The 18,023-nt window shown below is 42.6% G+C and overlaps 1 protein-coding gene across 2 annotated transcripts in view; it reads right to left on the minus strand.

Annotated features, from left to right (window-relative positions):
* Positions 1-8,137: 8,137 nt before the first annotated feature.
* LOC125447265 (protein phosphatase 1 regulatory subunit 12C-like) overlaps positions 8,138-18,023 on the minus strand; it is a 72,595-nt gene continuing 62,709 nt past the window's right edge. For both annotated transcript variants that reach the window (XM_048521552.2, XM_059640562.1), the window contains one exon: positions 8,138-17,669. In XM_048521552.2, the coding sequence (XP_048377509.1) occupies positions 17,583-17,669 (87 nt within the window). In that variant the 3' untranslated portion in view covers positions 8,138-17,582. The remainder of the gene's footprint in view (positions 17,670-18,023) is intronic.

Genomic DNA, 18,023 nt, shown 5'->3' on the forward strand with positions numbered 1-18,023 from the left:
GTTAAAGGGACAGTATCCCCTCAATGTCAGTGCTGGTGAAGGGTCTCCTAACATCTGGAATGATCGGTTATATTACTCTGCATGACCTGTGCAAGATGTTTGTAGCATTTAAATTTTTATATTAGGACAGTTTTGTTATGTGGTTTTGAACTCAAACGTGAGTTGTGGCTCATGAGGGACTGAGAAGGCAAGGTCATAAACTGTCTTCAGACTTGGGCTTGCATATAAACACTTTATTGCATGTAAAGGCTAAATACTCTACTAGAGAGGGGGAAAAACAGGCTTGAATCTGTTTAAGATAATAAAGTGTGAAGCTGGATGAACACAGCAGGCCAAGCAGCATCTCAGGAGCACAAAAGCTGATGTTTCGGGCCTAGACCCTTCATAGAGCCAGCCGAAAAACACCGGCTTCGATCCCTAAACATCGGGACGTAGATGACCAGCTTACACAAGCTGAGGAGCTCTTGAGCGCAAGGAACGACCCGGACACGCTTGCCCTCGGAATTGGACTAGTGGAAAGTATTACCGACCTACTAATGAATAGCAGGAAAAGACAGAACAAAAACAAGAGGCCTCAAAAAGATCAGGCCAAGAAAGACAAAAAGCCCGGTAGCAATACCGGAGCCAGAAAACGGTGGGCAGCACGAAAAGCGCTGTTTAGAGCAACACAGCGGCTTTACAAAACCAACCGGCGTCAACTAGCTCGTGAGATCATGGGGGCGCCAACCTCATCCGCTTGTCCTCTCTCAAAAGAGGATTTGGAGACATGTTTCCGTGAGAAACTGTCTGCACCAAACAAGAAATCGAACATAAATAAGTATGCCCCATACACTGGCAAAGTCGATGACGGGTCCTTGATGAAACCCATAGAGGTAGAGGAAGTTGAAGCGGCCATCAAGGGGATAGACGAGAACAGTGCCGCTGGACCAGATGGCCTGAAACTGCAAGACATAAGAAGACTCCATGAGCAGGAGGAAACTCATCTACCCCGCCTCTTCTCCTTATGGCTAAAGTCAAGCATGATCCCCGATTCACTAAAAAAGAGTCGAATGGTCCTGATTCCTAAGTGCGAGGATAAGGAATGCTTGAAAAGCATTGATAACTGGCGACCAATAACCATCGGTCCAATACTGCTCCGGCTGTTCACGAAAATAATGGCAAAACGCCCGAGTGAAACAGTCGAAATAAACCCCAGGCAAAAAGGGTTTCTAGCAGCCACTCCTGGATGCAATGAAAACATTGTTGTCCTCGAAAACATCATCAAGGGAGCAAAGCACAATCGTAAGGACCTCGCAGTTGTCTTTGTCGATCTAGCGAAAGCGTTCGACTCGGTTGGGCACAAACTATTGATCGAATCTCTGCAAAGGATGAAACTACCCAAAACCTTTAAGTCTCATTGATGAAGGGTCTAGGCCCGAAACGTCAGCTTTTGTGCTCCTGAGATGCTGCTTGGCCTGCTGTGTTCATCCAGCTTCACACTTTATTATCTTGGATTCTCCAGCATCTGCAGTTCCCATTATCTTTGAATCTGTTTAATGCCATTGAGATTGATAGGACAGAAAAAGACCCTTTAGCCCTTTGCATCTGCACAAGTCAAAAGCCCCACCTAAACTCTTCTAATCCCATTTTCCAGTACTTGGCCTGTCGTCTTGTAATACCAAAGCATATAAGTGCACAGCTAAATGCTTTTTAAATGTTAACAAAAGTTTCTGCCTGTATTATCCTTACAGGTAGTGAATTCCAGGTTTCCAACATCTTCTGAACGAGAAAGATTTTCCCTCACATCCCCTCCAAACTTCTTGCCTCTTATCTTAAATCCAAGCCTCCTGGTCATTGCTCCCTTCAAGGGGGAAAAATTCTGCCTATCTTCCCTACCTATGCTCCTCATTTTATGCCCAGGGAGAAAACTCTTGTGAATTCTAGATAATAAGGTGTAGAGCTGGGATGAACACAGCAGGCCAAGCAGCATCTCAGGAGCACAAAAGCTGATGTTTTGGGCCTAGACCCTTACGAAACGTCAGCTTTTGTGCTTCTGAGATGCTGCTTGGCCTGCTGTGTTCATCCAGCTTCACACTTTATTCTCTTGGATTCTCCAGCATCTGCAGTTCCCATTATCTCTTGTGAATTCTACTGTTCGAATGCTAGTTGGCCTACTTCAAGCATTTATTTGCATGTCTCTAACATTCACACAGCTAGACCAGGGCTGTACTTGTGTTTTCCCTGTCTCTCTTTAATTCTGATCTTGTTTATGCCTAGTGAAGAGCAGCACTGCAACATCACCTAGTGTCCCTTGTACAACATGCACCTCTGCCCATGGTTGCTGTGGCTCCCTATGCATTAGGAAGATCAAACTCAGACTGGGGCATATCACTTCATTGAGCATAACAAAATTTGGAAATAAAACCTAAAATACTGAAGTGTTATAGTTCACTCAAAGTTGCTGGGAGCAGAAGTAGGCTATTCAGCCAATTGAGTCTGTTCCTTCCAGTAAGATCACATGTTCTGATAATATCAAGTCCTCTTTCCTGACCTTTCCACATGAAGTTTGATTCCCTTACCAATTAAATGTGTCCACCTCAACCTTGAAGATACTGAACAACCTATCCTCTATAGTCTTCTGCGATAAGGGGTTCCACAGAAGAAACTATCTTTCAAGAGAAGAAATTATTCCTCACCTCTGTCTCAAATCCTAGACTTTCCCACAAGGGCGGGGGGCAGAAAACAAACTTGCAGCATCTATCCTGTCTGCTCCTCCATGGAGCTTGTATGTTTCAATATGATCATTTCTCATTTTTCTAAACTCCAATAAAGTACAGTACCTCTCCTCAGAAAAGGGTCCTTCCATACTCAGGATCAATCTAGTGTTTATGCATTAGCAATTTTTTTAAGCCAATTAGTCTTTCTCTCCTTTGTGGACTTTGTAAATACAAAGTTAAGCCTCATCCTGTCCCGTTTAAGAAACCACCCAGCATGAGTTTAACAAAATTCTAACTGGTACAACTGCACATTTCTTCAGGCTTTGTAACATGTGTTAGTACATGTGAATTCCTACTGGCACATGTCTCCAATATCACAATGACCTTTAGTATGGCTGTTCTGCAAGGTTTCCATTGAATCCATTAATATAGTGTATGGAAGATTTGGAGCTATGACCTATGAATATCTGATTGAAACATTGCATCCCATTTTGCACATTAAACCTTATTCTGTTATCATAATTATCATCATCTCCATTAATAATCTCCACATCCTCATTTGAAATAAAAACATCCTATGTAAACAAGTCACACCATAACTTGCTGAAAACAAAAAATGCTGCAAATTGCAGCAGCTCAGGCAGCATCCACGGAGGGAAGGTAACCTAAAGTTGAGTCTAGATGAATCTTCAGAGTTCTTCTGACACTGTAATTTCCCTCTTCCTCTAGCGATGGCACCAACTGCTTCACCTTCACATCTGTTTAGTTTGGTTGTTTGCGAAGTTCCTGTGATCCAACTAACTCCACGTCTCAACTTACTGTGCTCTTTGCTATATAATTATAAAACCAAAATACTATAGTATACACAAATATAAAGACTGCATTTATGACTTAAAAATGCAATCTCAGGGGCACCTGTCTAATTATCCTCTCACCTGTAACGATATGTATTTTAAGCAACCTCTTTAGACAGGCTATATTACACATCTGGGACAGGTGGGACTTTCAACTTGGACATTTTTGGCTCAAAAGATAAGGACACTACCGCTGCACCACAAGACCACTAACCTCCGACTGTATTGTAAAACAGTCTTATCCTCATCTTTCAATTCCTCCTGTAGCCCTGCAATGCTCCAAAATCTCTGCACCCCTCCAACGCATCTCTAACTTTGTTCCATTAGTAGCAGTATGCCTTCATCTACGTAGCTCTGGAACTCCCTTCCTAAATCTCTCCACCACACTACTTCTGACAAACTTTTCTGCTTAAAATTTCTCCTCCTATCTTTAATCGGTACTAGATGATTCAATGCCATATTTCATCTAATCATGTTCCTATATCGTGCCTCAAGACATATCACTATACTAAAAAAAGGTGCTACGTTACTGTTTTTTCCACCAGAAAGTCTGCATTTGGTCTAAACTAACCCTGTGCACTGCCTCAGAAAAGACCAGTTGTTCTGAACTATGCTTAGCAAAGTTAATTGGCAAAAAGTGGAGGAAGAGCAAAAATAAAAATTCCACCTTCAACGGTCTGTGGAGCTTTTTTTATTAAAAGTAAAAAAAGGCTATTATAACTTTTTGAAAAACCATTCACTAGAAACAAATTCAGGGAAATTACAGTAAAATGGCATAATTTATAGCAATAATGGGCGCGGGGGAACTTCAATTACACAAATTTAGACTGGGATACTATAGGTTTAAGTGAGTGTGACAGGTAAGACCACACCTGGAATATTTTGGAAAAACTGTTTGCTAGAAGCAACTTCAGGCAAATTACAGAGAAATGACAACTGTGACAATGCTGTGGCTTTAAGAGGTGTGTTTTTGTCCTTATTTTTTGGGGTAACAGGTGAAGAGTATTGAGAAAATAAACAACTTGAGACCTTAGGGTTCTTTTTAGAAAATTAGTTGCAAAGATCAAAGCAGCCTGAGTGAGTGTGGTGAAGCTCTCCAGGGATTTTTAGCAGCAATTGCTGTTGTGGGCTTGAAGAAGTAGAAACTAGTTTCCCCACCCAATCTCTAGATTGCAGCCAAAATCTGGGAGTTCTCTTTAGAAGCTGCTGGACTGCATGCGAGACAGAATCTGTTTTCTGAATTTGCATTTTGCCAAAAATGTATTTATGGGATGTTACTATATTAGAACAGGTAATTAGTAAGAGTTACTGTACCTATTATTTGGTTAATGTTTCTGAGAGTCAAGTTATTCCAAGGTCTTCTTTCTTTTTTGTACTTTTAACTATAGGGTTTGAAAAAATAATGTATTTTACTCAACATTGAGTGGTTTGACAAGTCAAATTTCATCTGGACCACAGTACCTGTTATTTACCTTCAAAATAAGAAAAAGTTAGGAGTCTAGGCTACCTTCTAAACATTTTTTAAGAAGGGATCTGGTCTGGCCCATTACAAACATTACAAATTAATAATGGGGTGGTCTTCATTTTGCAAATAGAGACTGATATACTGGTAGCATAAGAAACAGTGACAGGCAAGGGTGTACCTAGATCGTGTTCAGGAGAGTTTCCTTCAGCACTTACCTGTACACAGTCCAACCACATGCATTGTTGGACCTGGTCCATGGGAATGCAGTAGGCCAAGTAGAACAAACATCAGTGGGGGACTATTTAGGAGATCATAGGGTGCAGGATGTGGTAGAGAATGATTGCAACAATTAGCAGAGTTTTGGCCTCCTCACCAGATGATGGGTGTTCTGGCTATGGAAGGAGTGCAGAGGTTTACTATTCTGATTCCTGGGATGGTATGACCGATGTATTAAGTGAGGAGATCAGTTAAGACTGTATTCACTGAAGTCTAGAATAATGACGAGGGAAAATCTCATACAAACCTATAAACTTTTAACAGGACTAGACAGGAAAAACAAAACAGAATATTTGCAATGAGCAGGGATCATGGACCAGAGTCCAAACCAGGGATCACATTCTAAGGACATAGGATAAGTTATTTAGGACTGAGATGAAGAGAAATGTCTTCACCCAGAGTTGCAAGTCTATGGAATTCTCTGCCACAGAAAGTGGCTGAGGCCAAAAATACTGAATGATTTCAGTGAGTTAGATATAGTTCTCAGGCCTAAGAGGTGTCAACGGGAATGGGGACAAAACAGGAACAGGGACTGAACTGGATGATCCACCACAATCATATTGAATGGTGGAGCAGGGTCTAAAGGCAAAATGGCTTTATCCTCCTACCTTTTGTGTTTAACAGTCAGAATCAATATGGGAAAGTAAACATTTCCACAAAGTCAGTCTGAAAAAGGTCAATGGAACCAGATACAACAACTATCAAAAGTGAATTGGAAAACGTCTTGAAAGGGGAATGATTGGCAAGCAATGGGTGATGTATGGAATCAACAACAGCTGTCAGAAGAGCTAGCAAATGCATGATGGGCTGAATGACTTCCCTTTTATGCACCTTTACTCCACAAATATATCACACCTCTCTATGAGGAAATCAAGATTTTCAATATACAAGACAATCCTTTGAACTAAAGCAATGCAGTTTGTTAAGCTTTCAAAATGAGTGGCCAGCTACCGCACAAGTGAAAGCATTTTAACATCTTTAATACTGGTTGTGCACCTTTCAATCTTTCCTAAAAGGGAAAGGATACCTATAAAGATAGAAACATTCTATCAAAGACAAGTAATTTTTGTGATACATCTGTAAAACTCCAACGCATCATTACCATTTCTCCATTCTGCATAAGAAAGCACCGAGAAGAAGAAAATGCCAGTTTCTCAACAACAGGTCACTTTGGCGTAAAGATAATATGCTATAACTTGTGGTCAAGCAACTGATTGAACAGTTTTTCTGCTCATCCCAGTAACTGGACTGAACACTAATGGAAATTAATCCAACAGAAGGAAGGAAAAATGTGGATTGGAATGGCAAGGGATTTGTGCTTGTCAATTGGGGAGGTCCTCTAGACCACTCACATTATGTAATAAATTCACGAAGGTCAGCAAGCTCAAGTAAAAAGGAGAAAATAACATATCCATAACATTCTATAACACTACCCATCAAAAAGTCCTTTACAGGTAATGAGATATTTCTGAACGCTGTGAAGTAGGAGATACAGCAGTCAATTTAGACACAGCAAGCTCCCTCAAACAGCAAGGAAATGAGCAGTTAACAAAGTGTGAAGCTGGACGAACACAGCAGGCCAAGCAGCATGTCAGGAGCACGTAAGCTGACGTTTCGGCCTGAGACCCTTCATCAGAGAGGGGGATGGGGAGAGGGTTCTGAAATAAATAGGGAGAGAGGGGGAGGCGGACCGAAGATGGATAGAAGAGAAGATAGGTGGAGAGGAGAGTATGGGTGGGGAGGGGATAGGTCAGTCCAGGGAGGACGGACAGGTCAAGGAGGCGGGATGAGGTTGGTAGCTGGGAAATGGAGGTGTGGCTTGAGGTGGGAGCAGGGGATAGGTGAGAGGAAGAACAGGTTAGGGAGGCGGGGACGAGCTGGGCTGGTTTTGTGATGCAGTGGGGGGAGGGGACGAGCTGGGCTGGTTTTGGGATGCAGTGGGGGAGGGGGAGATTTTGAAGCTTGTGAAGTCCACATTGATACCATTGGGCTGCAGGGTTCCCAAGCGGAATATGAGTTGCTGTTCCTGCAACCTTCGGGTGGCATCATTGTGGCACTGCAAGAGGCCCATGATGGACATGTCATCTGAGGAATGGGAGGGGGAGTTAAAATGGTTTGCGACTGGGAGGTGCAGTTGTTTACTGCGAACTGAGCGGAGGTGTTCTGCAAAGCAGTCCCCAAGCCTTGCATCTCCAATTCCCACCTACCAACCTCATCCCGCCTTCTTGACCTATCCATCCTCCCTGGACTGACCTATCCCCTCCCCACCTATATTCTCCTCTCCACCTATCTTCTCCTCTATCCATCTTCGGTCTGTCTCCCCGTCTCTCCCTATTTATTTCAGAACCCTCTCCCCATCCCCCTCTCTGAAGAAGGGTCTAGGCCCGAAACATCAGCTTTTGTGCTCCTGAGATGCCGCTTGGCCTGCTGTGTTCATCCAGCTTCACACTTCGTTATCTTGGATTCTCCAGCATCTGCAGGTAATGAACAGTTAACTGTTTACTGTAGCGGTATTGGTTAAGGTGCCTCAACGAGAAAACCAGGTAGAGGTCCCTGCTCATTTTTGAAATGGTGCTGGTCTCTCTCACACACTCATCCAAGAGGGCAGATGGGACTTCAGATTGTGCACTCAAATTCCTAGATGTTTTAATACATTTGCAAAACATTGAATAAATGCAGCATATTATAATAAACTGAAAATTAAAACCAAGACCATGGACAAACTGGCAATTAACAATATGAATTTTGTGCTTTCTGAAAAAGTACGTGTGCCACAAGAATCACTGTAAACCTATCGCATTCATTTGGAACAGTATTTTTTAAGAAAATTAAGAGGCAATGCAACATTATCCAACTTTAAAATGCAATTTACACTTTAATAAACATTGTCTGTTGCCTTTTAATTACATATAAGTTACACAAGGAGGTGGCAACAGTATATTTTGTGCTTAAAGCAATGCAGCTTTGCTGCTGTAACAAATAAAGTACATTTTTTGTGCAAAGTCCCATGTGTATTGCACACTGCAACAATGCAGATTTCAGTTTTTTTTTAAAAATCCACATACATCTATTCAGGTCACCACTCATGGCACAGTTTTCAAACAGCACACAACAACCATGCCCACTGAGAGAGTCTGGCCAGAAGATAGGTCCAAGCTGGGCTTGAAGAGGGAACAGCAAATTCATCATAGTGACAAACTGAGCCATTGATACATAATTAAGACTCCTGCCGACACATGCCGCCACTCACTATACACTTCACATTTTATATTGAAAAATAAAAAATTCTAAACACGAGTACTTCAAAATTAACCAAGTTGCGGCATAACGCCAAGGCACTCCTTCAAATCTGATGAAACCGTGATTGTTTTTCCTGGCATCAGGTGATCATTTCTTTCCCTACCTCTCCCAGTACAAGTCTTGGTCATCAGCTAAATTTGGCAGTGGAATCATCACTCCGTGCAGAACTAAGTCAGAATTGTTCCACACAATCACCGAGCATTCTCCACCAAGAAAAAGCCCTTCCAGGTGCAGAGCAGGAAAGCCAAACCAATAATATGGAATGATTATAGCTCAGCAACAGTCCCTGAGGGGGCCCAGGCATCAAATCGGGAACACTCTGGGTCAATAATGGCACTTTTACAATGAAGTGCGCCAACCTCCTGCAGCCTCAAAAAGAAAGCTGCAGGAGATTTTACAAATGTGAGTCCTAATAGGAACTTTCTTTGCCAGCTTAAGTAGTTGACGCATCAGTTCTATACAGTCAATTTCCCTTGGAAGCTTACAGTTCCTTGGAGGCTTACTGCAAACATTCAATGTGATCAACATTTGATAAAGTTCTACAATTTGAAATGATATTTAAAAATATAGATTATAGATATAAGTGTTCACAACACATTCCATTAAAGAGTTTCAGGCAAAACCCCGGTTGCCCAAAACAAAAAATCAATAAATCATTGAACAGATTTTGTCCTCGCTATGCAAAGATTAGTAGCTGCGTTTTGTGGTATTCCAAGTAGAGGGAGAAAAAGCTGCCAACAAGCAGATCAAAGAATCTTACTTAACTCTAACAGGCTACTTAATGTGTGGGTATCAATTTAGTCTGTAGGCAGAGGACGCAAACCTCTATGATATGTTCAACCCTTTGATACAGCGTGTAATTAGAAATACAGTAGTCTGAAACCATTGTGGCTGGTCAGTTGGAAAAAGCTGCTCGAAATGAACAGTTATGTTTTACAATACATTTATGATGGTGTGATCACAACAATTGAAGTGTTCAAGTTTAAAGATGAGAATCAGCAGAACAGGTTCCAATTCTTGGCTGCACACCACTCATTAGAAGGGAGTATTGCGCATAAATATCCAAAGCACTGTTCCTGGCCTCCTTAATCATAATTAAATATGTTCTGATTGCCGATGGGAACGTTTACATTTATTCCAAGACATTAAAAAAGGCCTGAATGCATTAAGTTCACATAACTCAAAAGGTTTTTCAAAAGTGCCCAGGCATGTTAGTTCTCATGGAAATGTTTAAACAATTATATTTACATATTGCCTTCCAACTTCAGCATGACCCCAAATACTTCACAACTCATGACCTGTTCTTCAAAATGCAGCTTCTGTTGAATCGTAGGAGTGACAGCAACAATTTGCACCCAAAAATATTGCAAAGAGATACTGACCAGTTTTCTTTTGTGGTTGAAGGATAAGTATTGGACAGAACATCAGGAAGCACTACCCATTTCTTCCAGTGACATAGGATCTTCTGTGTCCACTGGAGACCAGACAGGATCTCACCTCAAACAGTGCAGCACTCCCTCAATACTGCACTGAAATGTCAAATTATATATATTTGTTTCAAGTTGTTGGATTTGACTCAAACCAACGTGTTGGTGACTCAGTGTCACTGTGAATGATTACCACTCCGCTGTCCCAGAGGGATAGTGGGCAGTGGAGACTCCTGGTTTGTGCCTGGGAACACTTGGGATCAAGGATGGCATGTTTATAATCACCAACTGAGTCATGCTAACACCTGATGACAGAAGCTTCAACAAAACAGCATTCCTCAGACAAAGTAAGGAAACAGATGCCAAATGAAACTGGTCAAACAATGCAAGGGGAAGAATTTAATTAAATCATTAAAAAAGCTGTTCCAGTGATTTGAGGCTTTATAAAGCTCTCGTTAGGCCCCATTTGGAATACTGTGTCCAATTTTGGGCCCAACACCTCAGGAAGGACATACTAGCCCTGGAGCGTGTCCAGCGGAGATTCACACGGATGATCCCTGGAATGGTAGGTTTAACATATGATGAACGGCTAAGGATCCTGGGATTGTACTCAGAGTTTAGAAGGGAGATCTAATAGAATCTCACAAGATAACGTATGGTTTAGAAAGGGTGGACGCCAGGAAGTTGTTTCCGTTAGGTGGGGAGACTAGGACCCGTGGGCACAGCCTTAAAATTAGAGGGGGTAAATTTAAAACTGAAATGAGACGACATTTCTTCAGCCAGAGTGTGGTGGGCTTGTGGAATTCATTGCCGCAGAGTGCAGTGGAGGCCGGGACGTTGGAAGCCTTCAAGGCAGAGATCGACAAATTCTTGATCTCAAAAGGAATCAAGGGCTACGGGGAGAGTGCAGGGAAGTGGTGTTGAAATGCCCAGCCATGATTTAAATGGCGGAGTGGACTTGATGGGCCGAACGGCCTTACTTCCACTCCTATGTCTTATGGTTCATGAATATTTAATAAGATTTATATGCACCAGAAACTAAAAAACAAAAAAATTCTAGAAATACAACTTGACAGTACCCAGAGGAAAAATAAAAGCAAGTCTTGAACAGTATGTTTTTTTTTGGGAGGGGTGGGGGAGTGGAAATAAAAGAGTGTGGTTGGTGGTGGTGAAGCATAGGAGAGAAAAACAGAGGGTTGTCTAGCAGCAAACATTTAACTTCCACACCCTAGTGTCAATAGATGTGAAACGAGAAAAGCACAGGTCAGACAGCATTCAAGGAGCAGGAGACTCAACACTTCAGGCCGAAACCCTTTGTCAGGGCTGGAGAAGGGGAGGGGAGCCCAGAAGTAAATAGAGGGATGGGGCGGGGCGGGGGAAAGGGTAGGTGGGAGCAGGTGGGCTGTTATTGTGATTAATCATTAGGAAGTGTGAAGAGGATAGGAGAGTAGGAAGATGGACAGGTTAGGGAGGTAGGAGGAGGGCTTTACATGGGATTACGGCTGGTGGTGGAGGGATTTGGAAGCTGGTGAAGTCAATATTGAGGCAACTGGGCTATGAGCTCCCAAGGTGAAATATCAGGTTTTGTTCCTCTGGCCTCATTCTCACAGTGGAGGGGGCAAAGATGGTCATGTCACCAGGGAGTGGAAGGGGGAATTAAAGTGAAGTGAATGGTAACTGTAAGGTCAGGTCAGTTGACACGTGCAAAGTGCAGATGCCCTACGAATTGGTCCCCAAGCCTGTGTTTAAACTCCCTGATATAGAAGAGACCACATCAGGAGCAACGGATACAATAGATCAGGTTGGAAGAAGTATAACTGAATCTCTGCCAGATCTGGAAGGATAGTTTGGGACCTTGGATGGAGGAGAGAGGGGAGGTGCAAGGGCAAGCTTTGAACCTCGTGCGTTTGCAGGGCAAGGTACTGGGTGTGGTGGAAAAGTTGGTGGGGAAAAGTGTAGAGCTGATGAGGGAATTTGAATTGAACGGTCCCTGCGGAAAGTCGATTTAGGTGGGGAAGAAACTTTTTTGGTCATGGGGTCTGATTGTAGGTGGCAGAAATGTTGGAGGATGATGCTTTGGTTTTTAAGGTTGGTGGGGTGGTACATGAGGACTAAGGGGACCCTATCCTTATTATTGTTCGGGGGGGGGGGGGGGTGGGGGGTGAAGGAAGAGAGAAAGCGAAGGGGGTTTGAGGGAAAAAGTGTGGGGAAAAAGGAGAGAATCCTGTTGAAGCCATCCATGAATTAGAGAAGGGGAAACTACGATCCCTGAAGTAGGAGGATAAGTGGGATATACTGAAGTGGAAGAGGGGAGAGGCACAAAAGATGTAATCAAGGGAGTTGTGGAAATCAGTGGGTTTGAAATGGATGTCAGTGGTGAGTTGGTTTCTGGAGATGGAGAAGTCCAGGAAGAAGGGGAGGGAGCTGTCAGAAATGGTTCAGGTGTATTTGAGGGCAGGTTGTAACGTATTGGAAAAGTTGAGGAACTGCTCGAGCTCCCCACAGGAGCACAATGCAGCACCAATTAAATGGAGAAAGAGATGAGGAGTGATGCCAGTGCGGTGTAGTTGTGGAAGAGGGACTGTTCCATGAATCCTACAAAGAAGCAGGCATAGTTCAAGCACATATGGGTGTCCATGGCCACCCCTTAGGTTTGTAGAAAGTGGGATGAATCAAAGGAAAATTTGAGGGTGAGGACCAGTTCCACCAAACAGATGAGTGTGTCAGTGGAAGGGGACCGGTTGGGCATATAGGAGAGGAAGTGGAGGGCTTGCAGGCCCTCTGTGTGGGGAATACTGGTGTAAAATAAGCTGTCTGTCCATGGTGAAGATGAGGTGTTGGGGACTGGGGAATTGAAAGTTTTGGAAAAGGTGAAGAGCATGGGTTGTGTCAGAAATATAAAAGTGGAGTTCCTGGACCAAAAGGGGAAAGAATGGAATTGAGGTCGGAGGGAATGAGTTTGGAGAGACACAGACAGAGACAGAGACATGATTGGGGCAGTCGGATTTATGGATTTTGGGTAAGAGATGGAAACAGGTGGTGCAGGGTTGGGGAACTCAGGCTGGAGGCTGTGGATAGGAGATCTCCCAGAGTGATAAGGTTGTTGATAGTGTGACAGATAGTGGCTCGGTGATCAGTGGTGAGATCATGATAGAGTGGACGGTAGGAGGTGGTGTCAGACCTCAGCAACATAAAGGTCAGTTCGCCTTATTACCACTGTGCCCCCACCCCTCTTATTGGCAGGTTTATAGTGAGGTTAGGGTTGGAGCAAAGTGAGCGGAAGGCTGTGCAGTCCAATGGGGAGAGGTTGGAGTAAAGATCCCAGCAACTGATGGTGCAGCGGCAGTTTGAGATGAAGGAATTGAGGCAGGGGAGGTCAGGAGGGGTGTCCAGGCGGACGGAGTTTGCTGGAGGTGGGAGAAGGGGGCATTGAAGAGTAGATTGGATTCACAGTGAAAGAAATAGGCGCAGAGGCTGCAGAAAAAGCTTGAGATGATGTGCGCAGAATTTGTTTGTGTGGGGGCACAGGGGAATGAAGGTGACCCTGACAGAAAACCTCAATCCAGTGTGGGCAACACAAATAGCTGTGGCTGCTTGGTTGCCACGTTTCATGCATAAATAGCAGTCAGATAGAAAGTAACAATGAACTCTTGCAATTGTAGAAGCAAGCACCAGAGCAGTGGCAAGAAAAACTGAAAGAGGCGATTTGATGGAGCTGTCAGGGTTCGTATTGAAAGCCATTTGTAGGAACAGGCAAATGAGCATAAATCAATCTGCTAGCACCCCCTTTCAAATGAAGCATTGACTGGTAATGGGTTTACTAGAAGAGACAAACAGATAAAAGCAGTTTTGTAAACATGAACACTACAGGTTAATTTTTATAGACAATTTCCTCACTAGGTGGCACCAGCTTTTCACTAACAGATCTAGGATGAAAGTATTCTGTCTGTTGAATGCAAGGCCATGTGCTGAATAAAGTAATTTGCCAACTTCAATATAGGTTGTAGACTTGCTCAATGAGCCGGTGTGGTTGGCTGCAGACATTTCATCACCCTGCTAGGTAACAGTCTGTTTCAAACAAACAGAGCCAAACGGAGACGTGCCAGGGAATTCCTGGAGGCCTGGCATTCCAGCCGGAATGCCAAATGCATTGAATCAGACTTGACATACAAACCACTGAAAAACAGAACCGGAAATGATACCAACCACCTCAGCAAACCGGGGCATATAAATAACAACTGGGACAGAACACCAATGCTTCACCGGAGGCGTCCTGATGATGTTACCGAGCAGGGTGATGAAATGTCTGCAACCAAACACACCGGCTCGGCGAGTAAGTCTACAACATCATCCGCAACCCAAGCTACAAATCTTCTCAAAAAAACAAAAACTTTAAACTTCAATATAGTTTTTAAAATAGGCATGGACCTGCAGCACACTCCCAGTTAGCATGTGAAATGAATAAAGAAATGCTGTACTATTATGATTGAGAATGACTGGAACAGGACAGACTAGAGAGAGGGTTTTGCACTGCGCTGTTCTGAAGTTGCAAGGCTTTTGTGGGGTGCCTATAAATGTCTTCATTTTTCAGCAATAATATCCGTCACTGCACTGATCAATGAAAATCAATTCCTAAAAAGGAGATTCTGGAAGGTGCTTGAAATAAGGGGAAGAGTAAGACATTTACGCTGTAGCCAAATCACCAGCAGTAACACAAATCAGAAAATATGACAACCTGCATACAGATGACCTTGGAAATACACATTTCATGTGCAATTGTTTCAATGACCATTAAGTGCATCAGGAACTGTTTGTGTTGAAGTTAATAAACTATAATTATGATAAAAGGTCATTGAATATTCATTATAAACTCTAAATATAGTGATCCGCCTGAGCAATAACATTCCTGGATGGCAAAATGGGTAAGAACATGTCTGATTAGATATTAAGGCACATCAAATGGTGTGTCCTTCTGCCTGGTTTAAACTGGGCTAGTCGATTATAAAATGGACAGTATCAATTGGGAATACAATGGAAATATCATCAAGGTAGGGTATTTGATCCTGGCTGCTGTCAATAAGCGTTAAAAAGTGTGAAAATCAATAGGTTGCGCCCTTTTATAAAACCTAGATTTATGGAAATCTTTTACTCAAAATCACTAAACACAGGTTTACTTGGGTAAGTATTTAAACAGGCTTGCTCAAGCAGCGTGCCCCATGAGACAGCAAAAGATAAAACACAGCAAAGCCAAAAAAATAAACTGCACTATCATACACCTTTTCTCAGCAAATACCGGAGAACAAAATCAAAATCAGTCTGCTTAAAGGAAACGAAGCAATGGGGGAAAATAAAAAAAGACATTTAAATGTACTAATTAATTCAAACTTCAGATCAGTTTCAATATGTTGACCACTGAATAATCATGATCAAAACAGGTATTCAAGGGCATACTAAAACAAGGACTTCCGCCAAAAACATTTTTGGGTTCATTATATCCCATGAAAGCACAGACTTGCTGGAGGATAATGCCACTTTTGATTTTTCCCCCCCCGAATTAAAGAAGCTAAATCAAAAGGTATTTACATGTATGTACAGGCAGTGAATGTTCACAGTCTAAATCTTGAATGGGAGTTGTACACAAGTGTGATGTACCCAAAACTTGAGCAGGAGCCTTGGCTAATTTTGAATGTTCCTCCAGTATGACAATCTTCACTAAGAAGGGAGTTGTCTGTTGCTTTTGTATTATGTTAACGTTCGTCGGGATTAGATCTAGGATTTCTCTGAACTCCTTAGCTCTGTAGCACAATCCTTGTCACATAATTAGGAAGCACTTGCCTTTCACCTCTTCTTTCCCCTGCATAATGCTCCAACATAGTATTTAGTTTCCAAACTCCTGCTTCTTTACCCTTGTATCACACACGCTGGGTAGCAGTTTGGTTCCATGTCTTTTGCATGCTACTTAGTAAGCAACCACCAGTCGGACACAATAGTTGACTCCCAAAACTTTCATTTCAACCTTCAGAGGCAGTTGCAAATCTACAATGTACTGCTCTGTGCTCAAGCCTTCAAGTTAAGCATTTGGAATTACTGAACTCAGAATACGGACTTTCAGTAAAAAAGGAAAACAGTAATGTTACCACAAAAAAAAAAGCACTCAGCATCCTCTTGATCCTTGCACCTGAAGCTAAGCTGCCTGTTGAAATTTGAGATGTAGTGCACGCAGCCACCCTAATTTGGTGCTTTGGGCAGAATAAAAAAAGTCACCCTGAGCTACTACTTTTAAACACTGAAACTGGCTTCTATTTTAGGACACATTGGCTCCAGAACCATTTGCATTCAAATGGTTTGCAATGAAGAAGAGTCTAGGCCTGAAATGTCAGCTTTCCTGCTCCTCTGACGCAGCTTGGCCTGCTGTGCTCATCCGGCTCTACATCTTGTTATCTTACTGACAGGATCTTATGTTCTACTGAACATTGTACTACTTTCTTCTGCCACCAGATGCCGCTGGCACGCAGGCCTTCAAGCAGTACAGCAACATGATGCTCATTATTTCACCTAAATCAATGGCGTTCACTGCTCAAAGTGATACAAAAAAGGCACACAATGAAATGACTGAATACCAAATACCTTCTCCAGCATCCCAAAAGGTCAGCAGAATTTGAACAACACATTTCCTCCATTTGTTATGAGGACAGTGTGTTAAAACACTGGCCCTCAGCAAGGATTTAAACCCCAAATGGGCCAGGGAATTTTAACCAGTCATATTAAATTTCAAGCCCTAACAAACATTTTAATGCTTACACTGGAAGCACACCCCTAGCTCAAATAGAAATCAATTCACATTAACTTCTCAGTTTAATACTTGACAATATTTTAAAAAATACTGCACATTAACATTCAAAATCTTTTGCTCTTCACAAACTGATCGTCATGAGAAGTGCTACTTAGACATGTTTGAAGAATAGAAAGGAAGGTGCAAGATTGAAATACATTCAATCGCTGTAAGAAATGTTTGATGTCAGGGCAGAGGATGGTAGAAAGGGGCAATGCTAGTTGACCAGTAGTACTACGAATTGTGAAAGTAAAACGTGTTTATCCAACTGACCAGGACACACCAGAGAGGAATGTGAATTAACAAACTAAGCTATCCATTTACCAGAACATAAATATATATTTTATACAAATACACACATACACAAACCCAGAGGTCACAAAAGGTAACCTTCACAATTGGTTAGGCACAAAAAAAATCAAACAAAATAAACTCAGGACAGCAGAGTCATCGTTGGCAATTTTACACGACCAGACATCTGACAACTTGCATCAGTTTTGGTCGTTGGAGTTTAGGCCGGTGGCTGGTTGCCTAGACTACTTTTAAGTTCTTCTCGCCTGTCTTTTACTTGCCCCACCCCTCAACAGTTAACCATATTGGCGGTTGAAAGAAAATACTTGGCTTTGAAGAGATTCTCCTTTGATCCAAACCCAAAGTCAGTTCTACAGTATCAGCGTTGGCAACTGTTTTCCCATGTTTCAGAGTGGTGCAGCTGGATGATGGCACCTCAAACTATTTTGAGAGCTTGCTGATGACACGGATCAAGGCTGCATTCTCATCCTTTAGCCTCTGATTGTTTGTTTTTAAGTCCGTTAAAACCTGAAGGGACAGAAGAGAGAGAGATATTAATGTAGTACGTATCATGGTGGGGTCGGGTGGGGGGGGGGGGGGGGGGCGTGGGGAGAGAGGGGAAGATTAATGGAATTTTAACTTTAGGTTAGTGAGGAATTGTACAAGCAAACAGGTGATAACTGTCTTGATAAGGACAGAGAAAAAGGAGGGAACAGCAAAGAATGAGCAAGTGAAGGAAACAAAGGGCACCGATTGGCATTTCCAATTGCAGTGTGCAAAGACAGACCAGCAAGTAGAAGGAATGAAGTAAGTTCAGTTTGAAGAATCAGATTCACCGGCAGCATTAAGAATGGAATCAAAAGTAAACATTCCAGCCTCTAC

The sequence above is a fragment of the Stegostoma tigrinum genome, chromosome 38, assembly GCF_030684315.1.
Source record: "Stegostoma tigrinum isolate sSteTig4 chromosome 38, sSteTig4.hap1, whole genome shotgun sequence".
NCBI classification, from domain to species: Eukaryota; Metazoa; Chordata; class Chondrichthyes; order Orectolobiformes; family Stegostomatidae; genus Stegostoma; species Stegostoma tigrinum.